The 18,497-nt window shown below is 48.9% G+C and overlaps 1 protein-coding gene across 1 annotated transcript in view; it reads right to left on the minus strand.

Annotated features, from left to right (window-relative positions):
* DDX10 (DEAD-box helicase 10) overlaps positions 1-15,307 on the minus strand; it is a 340,206-nt gene extending 324,899 nt beyond the window's left edge. The window contains exons 1-5 of the mRNA XM_032780205.2: positions 14,775-15,307; positions 6,631-6,691; positions 6,292-6,422; positions 3,045-3,203; positions 2,427-2,547 (exon numbers count right to left, since the gene is read on the minus strand). Of these exons, the coding sequence (XP_032636096.1) occupies positions 2,427-2,547; positions 3,045-3,203; positions 6,292-6,422; positions 6,631-6,691; positions 14,775-14,981 (679 nt within the window). The 5' untranslated portion in view covers positions 14,982-15,307. The remainder of the gene's footprint in view (positions 1-2,426; positions 2,548-3,044; positions 3,204-6,291; positions 6,423-6,630; positions 6,692-14,774) is intronic.
* Between the last annotated feature and the right edge of the window lie 3,190 nt (positions 15,308-18,497).

The raw sequence follows: 18,497 nt of genomic DNA on the forward strand, positions 1-18,497 counted from the left end.
TCACAGCGGCATAGTCTGGCTAGGATACACATGACCATGGGTTAATCGGGTTTTTGGATCAGAACCCCAGGCTTGTCAAAAATTATTTTTGATATTGAAGCATTTAAAGGGTAAAAATCAGTTACAATGAGTCACCCACGGTCATATAAAGATCTTGACAGAAAAAGCCTTGAAGAATTGTGCTCAGAGAGGGGGCTGTCTTTTAAGAAAAAGGCCCCAGAGCAAGAACCAAAAAATCTGTTAATGGCCAGTGATCAGAGAGACGGGTCTCCGTCACCTGCCCTAGATCCACTCCCTGAAGAAGCAATTAGAATGCAATTGGAAGTGAGCAAGCAAAAATTAGAGCATGAGCAGAAGCTGACAGATCTTTGATTATAAGGAAGAGGAAAAAATAGCTGATATGGAAAAAAAAACCCATTTAAGGCATATGGATCGGCTGGCTGCTGAAGAGAAGGCTCACCAGATGCAACAGCAACCTGCCAGACTTCAGATCAAAGTCTTGGAAGAGCAGAAAACACTCCAACAGCCTGGAAACCCATCCCCTCATGACAACAAAAGCTGGGGAAGAATTTGTTCAATTTACAAAGAGACTGAAGACAGAGAAATTTCTGTCTACCTTTGAATGTCTATGTGAAATTCACCATATCCCTGAGGTACAGCGTATGCCTGTCCTGCTGACCAGATTGACTGGGAAAGCTAGCAAGTGTTCAATGAAATAGGTATGGATGAAGCTTTGAATTACATAAAATATAAAAGATACTGTGTTAAAACATTTCAAGATTACCTCTGAAACTTATAGGTTACAGTTAAGAAATATTTTTTAGACATTTTAAAATTTCAAACGTGGAATGTGCTCATAAACGGTTAGGTTTTGTCAAGAAGTGGATTAATGGTGAGAAAGCATTGGGGATTGTCTGCCCCACTCTTTGCAGTTTGCCCTAACTGAGTAACTTCAGTGTGGCCCCTCCGGCACCCTGGTCAAAAACTAGTTAAAGGGAGACTACAAACAGGTCATATTAACAGGTGAACTCTCAGGCTGGAAAGAGATTACTGGTAGTCAGTCTTAGGACCAATCTTATTTAACACTGTCATTCATGACCTTGGCACAAGAAGTAGGAGTATGCTCAAAACATTTGTGAATGACACAAAGTTGGGAGGTATCTCCAATACAGAGGAGGTCAGGAATATCATACAAGAAGATCTGGCTGACATTGAAAACTGAAGTAAAAGACATGGACGCAATTTAATAGCGCAAAAGACAAGGTCATGAACTTAGGGACTAACAACAAGAATTTTTGTTATAAACTGAGGAACTGTTATAAACTGTTATAAAGGAACGGAGGAGGAGAAAGACTTGGGTGTATTGATCACAGGATGCCTATGAGCTGCTAATATGATGTGGTCATGAAAAAGGCTAATGCAGTCCTAGGATGCATCAAGCGAGGTATTTCCAGCAGAGATATGGAAGCGTTAATACATTGGGAATACTGTGTGCAGTTCGGATCTCCCACGTTTAAGAAATCTTAATACAAACTGGAACAGATGCAGGGAAGGTTACTAGAATGATCCAAGGAATAGAAAACCTACCTTATAAGAAGAGACTCAAAGAGCTTGGCTTGTTTAGCCAAACCAAAAGAAGACTGAGGGGAGATATGATTGGTTTCTATAAATACATCAGATGGATAAATAGCAGGGGAGTGAAGTTATTTAATTTTAGCACCAATGTTGACAAGAACAAATAGATATAAACTGGCCATCAAAATAAGCTTACGTTGAAATTAAATGAAGGTTTCTAACTATCAGTGGAGTGAAGCTCTGGAACTGCCTTTCAAGGCAGTGGGAACAAAAAAAACCCTAACTGGCTTCAAGACTGAGCTTGATAGGCTTATGGAGAGGATGGTATGATGAGGCCACCCACAATGTCCGTAGCCAATCTGCAACTGCTAGTAGCAAATATCTTCAATGGCCAGTAATGGAACACTAGCTGGGGAGGGCTCTGAGTTACTACAGAGAATTCTTTCCCAGGTGTCTGGCTGGTGGATCTTGCCCACATGCTCAGGATCTGACTGCCATATTTGAGTTTGGGAAGGAATTTTCCCCTAGGTCATATTGGCAGACACCCAGAGGGTTTTTTGGCCTCTCTCTGCAGCATGGGGCAGGGATCACTTATGGGGTTAAACTAGTGTAAATGGTGGATTCTCTGTAAGTTGAAGTCTTTAAATGTGAGGACTTCAGTAACTCATCCAGAGGTTATAGATCTATTAGAGAGGGTGGGTGAGGTTCTGTGGCTTGCAATATGCAGGAGGTCAGACTAGACAATCATGATGGTCCCTTCTGGCCTTAAAGTCTATGAGTCGAAGTACATCATGACAGTGGAACACATAAGAAAGTTTTTTATTTTTAGCTTTCAAACATTTTTAACTTACTCAACATTTGGAGATCAGATGCATGGAAATATGAAGTTTCATCCATATGCTGTAGAAGCCGACCCGGTGTGCAAATAAGCATATTTACATGGTGGATTTTGCTGGCCTCTTTTTTCAGATCCTGAAATTAAATTAAAACAGTTTAGTTCAGATTACACACCTCTAAGCTGACCCACCACCAAGCATACTCAACCCATCTTAAACTGGCAATTACTAGCAGTCACCCTATTTTCACTATTCTCCCCTAGCTCCAGAGATTTGAGTGCTATCTCTGCAGCAAACCCAGATCTCTGATTTGAATAGAAAGTGTTTCAGAAAAACTTTTTAAAGTGAAAGGTAGTCCTGAAAGGTTTGGAAAGGGAGTGCTGTTCAGTCACCTTGCCTGGAAAGATGGAAGGCACAAGACTGAAGCTTCAAAAGACATAAGCAATAGAGCAGAGAAAAATACTGGGAAACAGTGACGCAGAGGTTCCCAGTAATTCCTTTTCTACCATGACACAGGGGTTCCCAATAACTTCTCATCTATCTGCTATCTCCCTGACAATTGTTCCTCTAAAGATAAAATTTGGTCTTTTGTACTTACCATACAAAAAATTGAAAGTTTAAAGGAGAACAAACCTTTCCACCAATGATAAGGCCAGCAGAAAAGTCATGATTCTTCCCCACTTTACGCAGAACCTCAAAGGTCTGGTATGCCAGTTCCCTCGTAGGCGATATTATCAGAACTCCTAATCCATCTATCGATGTCCACTGCTGGCGATATAACCTTTCCAAAGCCTGAAAATTTACAGCTGTTTCATTTCAAAACCTATAATTTTTACTATATAATATGTAACCAAGGTAAGAAATAATTAAAAAGGCAGATAACACAAACTCAGCGCTTATTTATATCAATATACATGTTACACTTGGGAGGGCTACAGTTTAATTATACAGTCAAACCTTGCAATAACACACCCCGCCATAATGCGAAATTGCATATAACGCGATCATAGGTTGCCTCCCCTTTAAGGCATAATACAATACTGTACCAGCGGTCCCCAACACCATGGCAGGGGAGAGAAGATGCAGTCCCGCACCTGCCAGGAACAAAGAACTCCGAGGCTGCGGGCGCCGGTGCTTTCTGCCCCCAGCAGGAGCAGGGCCGCAGCTTCTCTCCGGCTTCTCTGGGGCTGCAGGCGCCGGTGCTCTCTGTCCCCAGCAGGCACGGGGACCCGCGGGCAGGACTGCACTGGGAGACAGTTTGTAGATTAGAACAATTTCAATGTGTAATGAATCCAACACTTAACACCATCCAATCAAGTCTGTATAGTCAATATGAGAATGGGATTCAGATACAGAGCTGTGCAATACTAACCCTTCTGCTCCTAAAATTGTGGGTACCAAAAATAAGGAGGAGAGCAAGTGGAATAAAATTATTCAGCTATAATATTTCTGGGTTACTCCTGGGGGAACTTTGCATCACTGTGCATGTGCAGAATTTATCGTCCCCCGCAAATTTCTTTGTTTCCCCGCAGATAACTGACTTTCTGATGGGGAAGCAAAGGGAAACCACAAAAGCAGTCATATGACCTTCCCCAACAGTATGTTTCGGTTGCCCAAGGCAGCCAGCAGAGATAAATCACTGTGGGGTGAGGGTAGGACTGGGGAAGACATGGCTGGTGGCTCCTATCCTGCACTGGGCTCAGCTGCTAGTCCCAGCTGGGCTGAGGAGGACGGGACTTCCTCTTCCCCTACCCAGAATCTGGGGACAGGTCAGATCCACTCCCAGATTTCTCCCCTAGCTGTAGGAAGCTCTGCAAACTTCCCCTCCCCCCTGTGCTTCCTGCACCCATCATTCCTCAGCTGCAGGGGGAGAGATCACTGTACAAGGCGCTGCTCCCCCATCCATCCAACATCTGTGCATCCAGACTCCCTCATACCCAGAACCTCCTGCCAAGCTGCACCTGAACCATCCCAACGAGCCACCTGCACCTGGATCCCCATCCTACCGAGCCCCAACCAGCTGCACCTGGATCCCAACCTCACTGAGCCCCATCCCTCCAGCATCTGGACACCCCCCCCCAGCAGTCACAGACACCCCCCTGCTGAGCGCTAGCCCCCCAATGCTCAGACACCGCCAGCCCGCTGAGTCCCAACCACCTTCACTAGGACCCCCATCCAGAGTCCCATTACCTTTGCACCCAGAACACCCCAACAAGCCCCTGTGCATCCAGATCCCCCCCCACACTCGGATCCCCCACTGAGCCACCAGCACCCAGATTGCCCCCACATAGAACCCTCTCACCCCACACCTAGATTCCCCCCACACTAAGTCCCTCCACACTTGGATCCTGCCTGCCCACATCTGGCATGGAAGGTCAGGGATCTGGGGTGTTTCTGGGGCAGATCCGATCCTTGCACTGTGTCAGGGTTGGGTGCAGCTTCACCAGTGAGTCCGTGTCCCCCGGGGAGGGCAGGGCAGGGCAGAGGAGCTGCACAGTAATCTCCCACCTCTGTGTAGCCAGTGGCCTGTGCTCCCCAATGCCATGCTGGAGCCTCCACATTTGACAAATAAAATTTGCAGAATTTTAAAATATTGCAGGCAGAATTTTTCATTCTTTGACACAGAATTTTTAATTTTTGGTGCAGAATGCTCTCAGGAGTACTGGGCTCAAACCTACAAGGCAGTACCACTGCTGAAACAGAGCATTCCAACTAAAGGTACTGATACAAGTCCACTTCTGCTGTTACAGATACACACACTGACAAATTGTTGTGTTCAGCTGTACAACAAAAAGATTTCACCAGGACTGATGTAATATCCCTACTGATGGTACTTTCCACAGCCACAAAGGAGATCAAAACTTGTTTTCTAGCCTCCTTCTATATGACACACAGTCCCAGTTATCACTAGGCCCCCTTCTCTACAAATCCCTTTAAATGCATGGACATAAAAACGCATACAATTGTTTCAAGAGCTGTATATCTCAATTACAGCTATAAATTAATTAAGCAACCTCACTTCCCTTCTTTGCTACAGTATGCAGAAGATTGTTCTCACCCCTCCCCAAACCTATACATTTATTTCCTAATCTGCATGAATGAGATCTAGCATAAAGCACATTCTAGTTTCTGAGAGGTTGCCTAAATACTCATTTCTGCTCCCACTGTTTTGTCATTAACTTTAATGGAAGTGGACTGGCCCCTAAACTAATAATCTACATTGAATGCTAATCGCTAATCTCTAATTTAAAACCAAATTAAATCCTGTCTCCCCTCAACCTGATCACCATTTGAGTGGTTCCTCAATTTAGATGCCAACTTGAAAAAATCTTTTCTATAATACTAAAGAAAATAAATGCAAAGCCTGACTTTTCAGGTAAGCCAACAGGAACTTTCATCCTCTAACAAATATTTTTGAGAGCCAATTTTTCAGTCTAATTTACAAACCATATTCATGAACTCTAGCCTAACCTACAATGAGAAATGTATTACATATTTAGTGAAGATTAGTTATAAACAGGTTCCTTAATCAACTTTACACTTATTCCAGACAGACATTCAGTTTTAAATAATTTTAGCAGTCAACTATAATCAGTAAAGGACTATTAAGAAAAAAAATGTTTTTAAATCAGTCTTAATAAAAATGTCAGAACAGGGCATCAAAGTGTAAACTCATTTCTAGAGACAAATATATACCCAGACCATCTTACAAATCCTCAGACAGCAATAGGCAAGTTAGTCTGTCATAGCTTTATGTGAACAAATATTACAGTCAAATTATAAGTCTCCTCCTGGCTCCGATGAACCAAAGTATGCTGTTTAATGTCCAATACCTCCATTTTACATAGTTCAAGCTTCCAATGAGAATACTTATACTTACTGGGATAATAAAAGCCAAGGTTTTGCCTGATCCAGTCTTTGCAGCTCCAAGTACATCTTTACCTTGCAAAGCCAAACCTATGGTCTGCCTCTGTATCTCAGTTACCATGCGATACTGTGCTTCTTGCAAACCTAGTATTTGGGAGAGGGGGCAAAAAAATTCTTACTTTTTGCCTTGGATAATGATATATTTTCCCATAAGGAAAAATACTGCAGCTGGCAACATTATCTTGGAACTTTGATATTTAAAAACAAAAACTTCTTAAACTGTCAATGAATAAGACTGGTTAAAACTGGTCTTTTATTCAAATACTTTCCTAAGAACTGTTGGTGCACTTACCTTTCAACGTTTTCTTTGACAATGGGAAATCTGAAAATCTTTTAATTTCATTTGGGTTTATCTGAAACAAAAGGATTTAATCAATGCTAGAATATAAGAATACCGTGGAATTTAAATCACATTGTTGTAGTTTGCTGGTAACATTGGTAGAATTTTTAGAGGGATAATTCTAGGAGTACCTGGCAATCGATCTCAACCAGCTAACTAGAGGGAAAAGGTCTACACGTAGGCATAGTTTGACTTTTACATTTGGGGGGCCACTTCAGTCATGCCAATAAGACTGAGCGGGGCGGGAGGAGGGAGGCAAATTCCACAATCTAGACATTTTAAAATGTGGAAAGTGGAACAAAATATGCACTTAACATAGCTCTATTATATACAGTAGCAGTTCAATTTAGATCTTAAATGTAATCATCTCAGGTCTTCAGAGACATCCACTTGTAATGATATGCTAAGATACACAATCAAGGTTTAAGCATTCCATATGTTACTTGCCAAAAAGCCCCAGGCATGACACGCAATTAAAAGTTCATACTAAATAGCTAATAAAATAGTATCGAACCTAAGAGCAGAATTTCTCTAGATTTTTCAGAAGCTGTCTCACCACTGGGGACCTTCCGATTCTCCCTCACTCCCACCGCCCTTGTGCTCCCTTCACACACACCCTGACTGATCCCTTCCTTGCCTGCTCCACCCCCAGAGGCCCTAGTGAAGTGGAGGAAACTGACCGCAAGAGCTGCAGGTGGAAAACCCCAGCTCCTGGAGGAAAGGACCTATCTGCACGGTGGAGCAGGTAAAGAGTTCCGACTGGAGCTGGGGAATGTGCCGCGAGCAGACCTCTGGTACGGAACTTGAGAAGGGATGCCCCTGCGCCCTCCCTAAACGGTAACCCTGGCCAAGACTCCCACGGTTTCCCCACAGCTGCTTGTGTCAGCCCCACACCTCTGCAGGGCAGGTTCGGTAACGGGGACACGGATCACGCACTGGCTGTATGGAGGTGGAAGATCACCCTGAAGCCCCCCGCCTCCCCTGATACATGGACTCAGAGGTGAGGCTGCACCCGATCCTGACACAGTACCAGGGCTGGGACACCCCAGAAACACCCAGGGGCTCTGCCCCTCTGCACTGAGGGAGAGGGACATAGTCTCGCATGCGCACCCAGTCCTGGACCTTGATCCATGTGTGGGGCAGGCAGGCTCAGCCTGGCAGGATCCAAGTGTGGAGGGGTTTAGTGTGGGGGATCCAGGTGTGCAGCAAGAGGGTCCTGTGTGGGGCAATCTGGGTGCAGGAGGCTCAGTGGGAGTTCCAGGTGCATATATGTGGGGAATCTGGATGCACAGGGTCTCACTGGGCAGGTTCGAGGTGCAGGGGATTGAGGCTAGTCAGGGCAGGAGTCTGGATGGAAGAGCTCAGCAGCGATCCAGATGAAGGGGAGTGGTGCTCGATGGGAGTAGGTCTGCAGGGGTTGAGGTTAGGGTGCAGGGGGCACCCAGTGAGGTGTGAGGATTGGCAGGGGGTGGGTCTGGATGCATGGGGGTTGGGCAGATGGGGCAGCAGCTCTCAGTACAATGAACCCTCCCCCCGCAGCTGAGGCGCTATGGGGAGCAGGAAGTGGGGGGTGGGGGAGTGGAGCTTCCTGCAGTGGGGGGAGGTTTCTGGGGGTGGATCTGACCCAGCCCTGGCCACTCCTTGCAGGGGAAAAAGAAGTCCTATCCTTCCCCAGCCCGGACTAGCAGCTGAGCCCTGCCCTCTCCCCATAGTAATTTACCTTTCTGCCAGCTGCTTGGGGCTGACAGCCACAAAACGATACACCCATGCTGCTGGGGAGAGGACGCTGTTCTTGCAGCTTCCCTTTGCTTCCCCATCAGAAGACATTTTTCTGCAGGGAAGCAAAGAAATCTGTGGGGGACATTAATTCTGTAAGCATACAGTAGCACAGAATTCCCCCAGGAGTTGTGTTGATATTCAGAACTCTCCAGTAATTAACCCTAGCTATTAAAGAGGTAACTTCTCCATCCATAACCCTGGCCTACCATGACAGATATGCTTCACCAGAAAAATTAATAAGGCAGACTTGCAAGTTATGAAGACAGGACTTTCACAAGAGCTGAACTTACACTACGGAACTAGGGCTTGTCTACACTATTGTTTATGTTGACGTAACTTACGTTGCTCAGGGTGTGAAAAACCCACCCCCAAGTGATGTAAGTTATATCAACTTCAGTGCCTTGTCTACACAGCACTATGTTGACAGGAGATGCACTCCCACCAACATAGCTTCTGCCTCTCGCTGAGGTGGAGTAATTACGTTGATGAGAGAGTGCTCTCCCGTGGACACAGCACAGTAGCGAAGATAAGCCCTTACTCCCTACCAGATATGACTGACCACTGAAATAACCACTTTTAGAGGAGGCTTAGATTTATTTCTGAAAGGCCTTGCTTTATTACAATAATTCCTTCACACACATACCCCCTCCCACAATCAAGATGTTGCTCCTGCAGGCTGCAAACAAGGAGGAATTGTTAAATAGCTGGCAGGTGATCACGTACTATATGATCAGGGACTGGCAAACAGAGACAAAGTTCTGAATTCAGTTGTCCTGTCTTACATCATTTTAATTCTAAAATTTTCCCATTTAGGTACAATGAACTGAGACAACCTTCTTCACAAGGGCAGAAAACTGGACTTCCAATTTTTAATGCTGCTTTGAATCTACTCTTCCCCGACCCACTCCCTTTGGAATTTCAACAGTAATTCCAGTCATCATTCTAACAGGACTATGGTTACAGCTTCAATTTCAAAGAGGTTAGTACCTCTTCATATTAAACCACACAAACCTGCAAAAACTGAATGAGTCACACAACTCCAAAAACACAGACTTTTACCATTTGAGCCGAAGGAAGATCTTTGTTAGCTGTCAGGTATACAACAGCCCTTTTCTTTCTAAAATGCAGCCAGCTAAGGTGCTCTCTCACACAGTGCCCAACTGTGCTACCACTAAAGTCAGTGGGGGAAAAAAAACTAGTGTTAAAATCAGAGCAGGAGTGGGCCCAAATATAACCACAAAAAAGCCTTAATACCTTTGCTTAGCTACAACCTTTCTCCCCCTCCGTATGCAGCCAGCACACAACAGTAATTGAAATACAATTCTATATAAACTCTGAAGGTACAGTAATAGGTCATTTTTAAGCTAGAGTGAGACAAAGAAACTGAGGTCGTTTTAATTATGATGAGTAACTTAAGCAATTTTATTTAACAATCTTCAGGCCAAATGACTTTTCCAAGATAAAAGTTACAGAAGTTCTAATATGGAGTCATACAATGGAAGCTTGCTGAATCTTTATCTATGGAGAGATTACTGCCTGTTCATAATAACTAGGGTCCTACCAATTTCACGGCCATGAAAAAGGTGTCAAACTGTGAAATAAGCCCTTGCCTGTGAAATCCGATCTCCCTATGCTGCTAGGAGTGCCGGGCTCCTGCCAGGGCTTGGGGCTTCCACCTCCATGGGAGCTGGGTCTCAGGTCTTCCACCTCCATGGTTCCTACTGGGGCTCAGGTCACCTGGGCTCAGGGCTTCCACCTCTGCAGCTCATGCTGGGACTCAGGACTTCCACCTCTGCAGCTCGTGCTGGGACTCAGGCTGCACATTTTTTCCAGGAGCCCCAAATTGGCCAGGGCTCCTGGGCATAATTAATCCGCCCAATGGCTGGGACTAGCAGCTAGGAGCCCCTGGCTGAGGTGCTCCCAGCATTACGGGGGAGATCAGACTCATCTCCACCTCTGGGAGCCTCCTCCAGTTGCAAGAAGATCTGCAGCTGCTGCCCAGCCTGGGAGCTTCCTGCAGCCCAGAGAGGTATCCGGAGGTGAGTCTGATCTCCTCCTGAGAGGGGCCAATGTAGGAGAAGAGCAAGTCCTGTCTCTCCCTAGCCAGCTGAGGCTAGCAGCTAGGGGCCCCTGGTTGGGGCGCTCCCAGCATCACAGGGGAGATCAGACTCATCTCCACCTCCGGGAGCCTCCTCAAGCTGTAAGAAGATCCACAGCTGCTGCCTTCAGAGCCCAACTCTGAAGGCAGCACAGAAGTGAGGGTGTCAATCCTGTAATGCCCCTAGAGCAGCCTTGCAATCCCCCCCCATCCCCTTTTGGGTTGGGACCCCCACCATTACAACATCCTGAAATTTCAGGTGTAAACATCCAAAAACGTGAAATTGACTTATTTTCAAATCCTATGGCTGTGAAATTGACCAGAATGGACTGTGAATTTGGTAGGGCCCTTATCATAAACAGATAGTAGGAGTTAATAGAACAGAAGTACTTTATAACTCTTTTGACTGTAAAGGGTTAACAAGTTCAGTAAGCCTGGCTGTCACTTGACCAGAGGACCAATCAGGGAACAGGATACTTTCAAATCTTGAGAAAGAGAAGTTTTTGTGTGTGTTGTTAGAATTTGGTTGTTGTTCTCTCTGGGTTCTGAGAGTGACCAGACGTGCAACCAGGTTTCTCTCCAATCTCTCCGATTCAGGCTCTTATAAGTTAAAAATAGTAAGTACTAGGTAGATAAGGCGAGTTAAGCTTATGTTTGTTTTTTTTATTTGCAAATGTGCATTTGGCTGGAAGGAGTTCAAATTTGTATTTTGCTGAAAAGATTTTAATTTGTACTTGAATACTTAGGCTGGGAGGGTATTCCCAGTGACTATAGCTAAAAAACCCTGTACCTAATCCATCTTAAATTTAAAAAGATAATTTTTACTGTTTTTCTTTCTTTAATTAAAAGCTTTTCTTGTTTAAGAACCTGATTTTTTTTTATTCTGGTGAGACCCCAGGGGACTGGGTCTGGATCCACCAGGGACTTGGTGGGGAGAAAGGAGAGAAGGGGGAGAGAGAGGTTAATTTCTCTCTGTATCAGGATTACTTTCTCTCTCAGGGACAGTCTAGGAGGGGGAGAGAGAAGGAGGGGGAAGGTGCAGTTTCCTCTCTGTTTAAGACTCAAGGAGTTTGAATCACAGTGATCTTCCAGGGTAACCCAGGGAGGGGAAGTCTGGGAGAGGCAACGGTGGGGGAAAGGGTTTACTTTCCTTGCGTTAAGATCCAGAGGACCTGGGTCCTGGGGTTCCCCAGGCAAGGTTTTGCGGGGACCAGAGTGTACCAGGCACTGGAATTCCTGGTTGGTGGCAGCACTACAAGTACTAAGCTAGTAATTGAGCTTAGAGGAATTCAGGCTGGTAACCCATCTTTTGGATGCTAAGGTTCACAGTGGGGAAATTGTACCAAGACAGCCCTAATAACAACAGAAAGTTTATCACTGCTGTACTCAGTCTCATAGTGTGCTCTATCACAAACATGACAAAACCCAATACAAGAATACACCACCAATTACGGGCTTTGCTCACAAGAGTGAAGCGTACACTAATCGAGGAAAGCATACACTCATGTCCTCACAGTCTCAAATAGATAGATTACTCTGCGTTTCACTCCATGTGTAGAGACGGTTGACTGACATGTTCTATCCACGGGGTGGCTGCAATTCAGCAAAGGATGAAATAATACCATGTGTAAAGCACTGAGATCCTTCTGCATAAAAGGCACCATATAAACATAAAATGTTATCAATAGTCACAGCCACACATCTAATAACCAGAGGACTAAACCTACTAACCAGAGTGTGGTTCAAATGATTCCTTTCCTGCTCAGTGGGATCCAAAGGCTGTGCTATGGTGGGAACGCCAATCCCCATACCCTTTACTTTGACTACTGGTAGAGGAGAAGGGCTTCCTGCCCAGGTGTTGCCCTGGAATGCCCTCTCACATTTTTCTGTTAGACTTGGCTATGAAGTGCCTGTTTAACTTGATGGTTTCCCAGTCTGCTGAGAGGAATGGAAACCTTCTGCTCTCTCTCTACTCTCCAATACACAAACTCACCCCTCCTGTCTAGTTAGAGGGACCCATTCTCTCCATCCACCCATCCGCATTCTCTCCCATCCCTATCAGCTGCTTCTTCTCTTCTCTCTGAGTTCTGTTTGTTAGGCTATGGCTACATTACAGAGGCATAGCCACTTTATGACGGCAGCAGAAGGATCTCCCACGGGCATAATTAAACCACCCCAAACTAGAGGCAGAAGCTATGTCAGTGATAGAGCATCTCCCGCCGACATAGCGCTGTTCACATCAGTGCTTTTGTCAGAGAAATTTATGTCAGTCAGGGGTGTGTTTTTTCACACCCCTGGCCGATAAAAGTTTTACTGACAAAAGTGCTAGGGTAGGCATATCCTGTGTGGTGAGTAAGGCTCTCATCATGACTGCGCAGCAGCATCAGAGCAAAACTGAAGGGATCCCAGTTGCCCTCTGCCACTCCTATTGGGGAAACCAGCGAGATTTGAATCACATCAGTTTCACTCTATTGGAAGCGACCTAATGGTTAAGGTAACCTTCCCACTTGCTAAAATAGAGTGGCATTTTACAAACCTCCATGTTGCACCATCCCCAGCAACAGACAGATTGCAACTAGTACAGAATGAAGCATTCCCTTCCCCCAATCACACACACACTTCTTTTCCTCCTGCAATCTTCATGACCCCTCTGTCCTCTACAGGTAGCTCAGCTGGAGCCAGCTAATATCCCTGTCATTCCTGGATACTGCTGCTCTAGGAGTCTGATGCGGGTGACCCCGAGCTCCAGTCAGCACCACTCCAGCCAGATAAATACACTCTTCTTCTAGTAGGCGCCCCTCACTTCTGAGATAACTACTCCAGCCAAGCCACGCCTTCTCTAGAGAGCTCCTCTGGGTATCACTCACTGGGAGCACCCTTCACCTAGAGAAAGCAATGCTCTAACCTAGTAATGCCCCTTTTCACCACCAGTGGGTGCCCCTATCCTGGTTAGGACCACTTCTCCCCAGGGCAGCCCTGCAACCACTAGACAGTGCCCCCTCCTCTGAGTGCCCCTTGCCCCAGAGCAGCCCTGAAACCACCGGACAGTGCCCCTTCCCCCCACTGGGTGCCCCTCCCATCAAGGCAGCCCTGCAACCACCAGACAGTGCCCCTTCCCCTTACTGGGTGTCCCTCCCCTCAAGGCAGCCCTGCAACCACCAGACAGTGTCCCTTCCCCTTACTGGGTGCCCCTCCCCTCAAGGCAGCCCTGCAGCCACCAGACAGACAGTGCCCCTTTCCCCCCACTGGGTGCCCTGCAACCATCAGACAGACAGTGCCCCTTCCCCCCCCAATACACACTGGGTGCCCTGCAAACACCAGACAGACAGTGCCCCTTCCCCACACACACACACTGGGTGCCCTGCAACCACCGGACAGTGCCCCTTCCCCCCCACCCCACACTGGGTGCCCTGCAACCACCGGACAGTGCCCCTTCCCCCCCCCCCCACACTGGGTGCCCTGCAACCACCGGACAGTGCCCCTTCCCCCCCACCCCACACTGGGTGCCCTGCAACCACCGGACAGTGCCCCTTCCTCCCCCCCACCCCACACTGGGTGCCCTGCAACCACCGGACAGTGCCCCTTCCCCCCCACCCCACACTGGGTGCCCTGCAACCACCGGACAGTGCCCCTTCCCCTTACTGGGTGTCCCTCCCCTCAAGGCAGCCCTGCAACCACCAGACAGTGTCCCTTCCCCTTACTGGGTGCCCCTCCCCTCAAGGCAGCCCTGCAGCCACCAGACAGACAGTGCCCCTTTCCCCCCACTGGGTGCCCTGCAACCATCAGACAGACAGTGCCCCTTCCCCCCCCAATACACACTGGGTGCCCTGCAAACACCAGACAGACAGTGCCCCTTCCCCACACACACACACACTGGGTGCCCTGCAACCACTGAACAGTGCCCCTTTCCCCCACCCCACATTGGGTCCCCTGCAACCACCGGACAGTGCCCCTTCCTCCCCCCCAACAGGGTGCCCTGCAACCACCGGATAGTGCCCCTTCCCCCTCACACACACACTGCGTGCCCTGCAACCACCGGACAGTGCCCCTTCCCCTCGCCGGCTGCTCCTCACCCCAGGGCAGCCCCAGTTCAAGTCGGGCAATGCCCCAGTCCGGGCGGCCTGGCTCCTCCTCACGTTCTGTCCCGCTCACTCCCCCGGGGACAGCGCGGCCCGGCCACCCCTCACTCTCCCGATGGCAGAGCCGCCCGGCCCCTCACCTCCGGGTAGCGCTTTTCCAGCCAGGAGATCTCCTCGCGCTCCACCACCCCCGCCGGCCGCTTCCGCTTCCGCTCCTTCCTCTGCAGCCGCAGCTTGTTCTTGCGCCTGGTGTAGTTCTTCTTCCAGCGCTCGAAGCTGAGCACCGGATCCAGGTCCGGATTCGGGTCCGGGCCCCCGCCGCCCACGTGGCGCCCAGTGCCTCCCATGCCGCGCTCGGCCGCCCGCAGCCTCCCGGAATCCCGGCCTGAGAACAACACGCGCCGCCGCCTCTGCTGCTGCCGGGACAGTCGCAGGGAGAGCGCGTCACGCAGCCCCGCCCCCGAGGCTGCCCGGCTTCCGCCCAGAGGCCCGCGTGGGGGCTAAGGCCCAGCCCTGAGGGTTGGGCGAGAGGGGGACCCGTGTGTCCCGCTCAGTGCGGCCGGGCTCCCTGAGGCGCGAGGCCCCGGGGTGCCTTGCTCCTTGCCTGGCAGCCAGCCTGCGCTCAGCCCAGGGGTGCCAGCTCTCTAGTCACACAACGCCGAGCCCCGCCCCCAGTCCCTCCTTCGCTGGCTCCCTCTCCCACAGTGCCCACCCCCTCTTACTGGGCTGGGGCAGGGAGTGGGGGTGCGGGAGGGGGTGAGGGGTTCACGGTGCAGGAGGGGGCTTCAGGCCGGTACAGCGGGTTAGGGTATGGCAAGGGGTGAGGGCTCCGGCTGGGGGGGGTTGGCTCTGGGGGGCAGGGATGAGGGGCTTGGGGTGCAGGTGCGGGTTCCAGGCTGGGGGGAGCTGAGGGATTTGGACTGAGGGAGGGTGTTGCAAGTTGAGGCACTGGATTGGGGTGCAGGAAGGGGTGAGGGCTCAGGTGGGTCTGGGGATGAGGGGTTCAGCCTGTCGAGGAGCAGGGGAGTTGGGGTGCAAGCTCTGGGTGGAGCCAGAATGAGCGGTTTTGGGTGCAGGAGGGGACTCTGGGTTTGGGGAGCTCCGGGCTGGGGCAGGGTTGGGCATGGGCTTACCTTGCACAGCTTCCCGTTCAGTGGAGCTAAGCAGGTTTTTGGTTTTCTTCCTGTCCTGGCACCATGCTGCACGCACCCCGGAAGCAGCCAGCAGTCCAGAGTCCTAAGTGGGGGGTCTGGAAGCTCCACACACCTGTCTCACCTGCAGGCTCTGACTCCCCCCCCCCCCCCTCTCCATTGGCCGAATTCCCAGCTAATGGGAGTGCAGAGCCAGTGTGCCAGGGCAGGGGTAGTGCACAGAGCCCTGGGACTCCCCAGTCTAGGAGACAGACCTGTCGCTGCTCCAGGGTGCATGCATGATGCCAGCCCAGGACAGGTAGTGACTAGCCTGCCTTAAGTGGCGCACAGTGCTGCTGATCAATCTTGTAATGGGCCCGGTGAGCGGTGCTGACTGGAGCACCAGTGTCCATTCTCTACTGGGTGTTCTGGTTAGGGTGACCAGACGTCCCGATTTTATCGGGACTGTCCAATATTTGCTTGTTTGTCCCCTGCGTCCGAGACCAATGTTAGGTCGGGACACTGGACAAAACAGGCAAAGGCTCCGGAGCCCGCAAGGGCTCACGCCTCCCCCGTCCTGACTCCCTCCTTTCCTTCCCCGTTGAGATCCCTCCCCAAATCCCCGCCCCCGTCCCTGCCCCTCACTGCCCCATTGACTCCCTCCCCAAATCCCGACCTCTTGCCAAGCACGCCATGCCCAGGAGACCGGGGCAGGGCTGAGTGTGAGTCCAGCCTGGCCCTGAGCAAGGCGGAGTCGGGAGCAGTACCTGAGGGAGAGAGTAGGGGGCAGCCCGCGGGCCCAGGCAGCAGCTGTTCTCCCACCTGGGCAGCAGGACTCGGAACAGCCACTGGCTGCAGCTCCCACTGCCACGGGTAGGAAGGAGCAGCTAAGCACGTGGCGCTCGCACTGCCACTTTGCCATCCAGGCCCGAACCCTCGAGCCCGGGGCCTGCTACAGAGGACCCAGCCACCGCGCACAACTGCGCCAGTCCCTGGCCAGTCGCGTCTGGGCTGGCTGCCTAGCTGTACAATCCCCCGCGGCGGAGGCATCGGCAACCAGCAGCCCCATTCATTCCCTTGCAGACCCGAGTGGGATGGTGGGTCTGGGCCTGCTGCCCCCAATCCGTGGCCTGCGCTGGTTAGACCTCAAATTGTGTCCAGTTCTGGCACCGCATTTCAAGAAAGATTGAGAAATTGGAGAGGGTCCAGAGAAGAGCAACAGGAATGATTAAAAGGTCTTGGAACATGACCTACGAAGGAAGGCTGAAAGAATTGGAGTTTATTTAGTTTGGAAAGAGAAAACTGAGAGGGGACATGATTGCAGTTTTCAGGTATCTAAAAGGGTGTCATCAGGAGGAGGGAAAAACTTGTTTTTTCACACTTAGCCTCTAATGATAGAACAAGAGCAATGGCTTAAACTGCAGCAAGGGAGATTTAGGTTGGGACATTAGGAAAAAGTTCCTAACTGTCAGGGTAGTTAAACACTGGAATAAATTGCCTAGGGAGGTTGTGGAATCTCCATCTCGGGAGATATTTAAGAGTAGGTTAGATAAATGGCTATCAGGGATGGTCTAGACAGTATTTGGTCCTGCCATGAGGGCAGGAGACTGGACTCGATGACCTCTCGAGGTCCCTTCCAGTCCTAGAGTCTATGAATCTATGGTCCCAGTATAGATCCCTTGGGCACACTACTATTTACTTCTCTCCTTCTGAAAATTGACCATTTATTCCTATCCTTCATTTCCTATCTTTTTAAGCAGTTACCGATCCATGAGAGGACCTTGCCTCTTATCCTATGACTGCTTAGTTTGCTTAACAGCCTTTGGTGAGGGACCTTGTCAAAGGCCTTCTGAAAGTCCAAGTACCCTACATCCACTGGATCACCCTTGTCCCTCAAAGAATTCTAATAGAATTGCAGATTTAGTTTAGTGACGCATGATTTTCCTTTACACAAGTCATGTTGACTCTTCCCCAACAAATTGTGTTCATCTATGTGTCTGATAATTCTGTTCTTTTCCACAGTTTCAACCAATTTGTCTGGTATTGAAGTTAGTCTTACCCAGCCTATAATTGCCAGTATCTTCCCAGAGCCTTTTTTAAAAATTGGTGTCAGATTAGCTCTCCTCCAGTCATCTGGTACAGAAGCTGGTTTAAATGATGTTACATATCACAGTTAATAGTTCTGCAATTTCATATGTGAGTTCCTTCAGAACTCTTGGGTGAATTCCATCTGACGCTGGTGACTTATTACAGTTAATTTATCAAAAAGAACAGGAGTACTTGTGGCTCCTTAGAGACTAACAAATTTATTTGAGCATAAGCTTTCGTGGGCTACAGCCCACTGCCCATGAAAGCTTATGCTCAGATAAATTTGTTAATCTCTAAGGTGCCACAAGTACTCCTATTCTTTTTGTGGATACAGACTAACACAGCTGCAACTCTGAAACCTGTTAATTTATCACTTTGTTCCAAAATCTCCTCTATTGACACCTCAGTCTAGGACAGTTCCTCAGATATGTTACCTGAAAAGAATGGCTCAGGTGTGGGATTCTTTCTCACAGCCTGTGCTGTAAAGAGTGATGTAAAGAATTAATTTAGCTTCTCCACAATGGCCTTATATCTTCCTTGAGTGCTCCTTTAGCACATTGATTATTCAGTGGCCCCAACTGGTTGCTTAGCAGGTGTCCTGCTTCTGATGTACTTAAAAAAAAAATTCTCTTAGGAAAAAAGACT

The sequence above is a fragment of the Chelonoidis abingdonii genome, chromosome 1 (genome assembly GCF_003597395.2).
Source record: "Chelonoidis abingdonii isolate Lonesome George chromosome 1, CheloAbing_2.0, whole genome shotgun sequence".
Taxonomy (NCBI): Eukaryota; Metazoa; Chordata; order Testudines; family Testudinidae; genus Chelonoidis; species Chelonoidis abingdonii.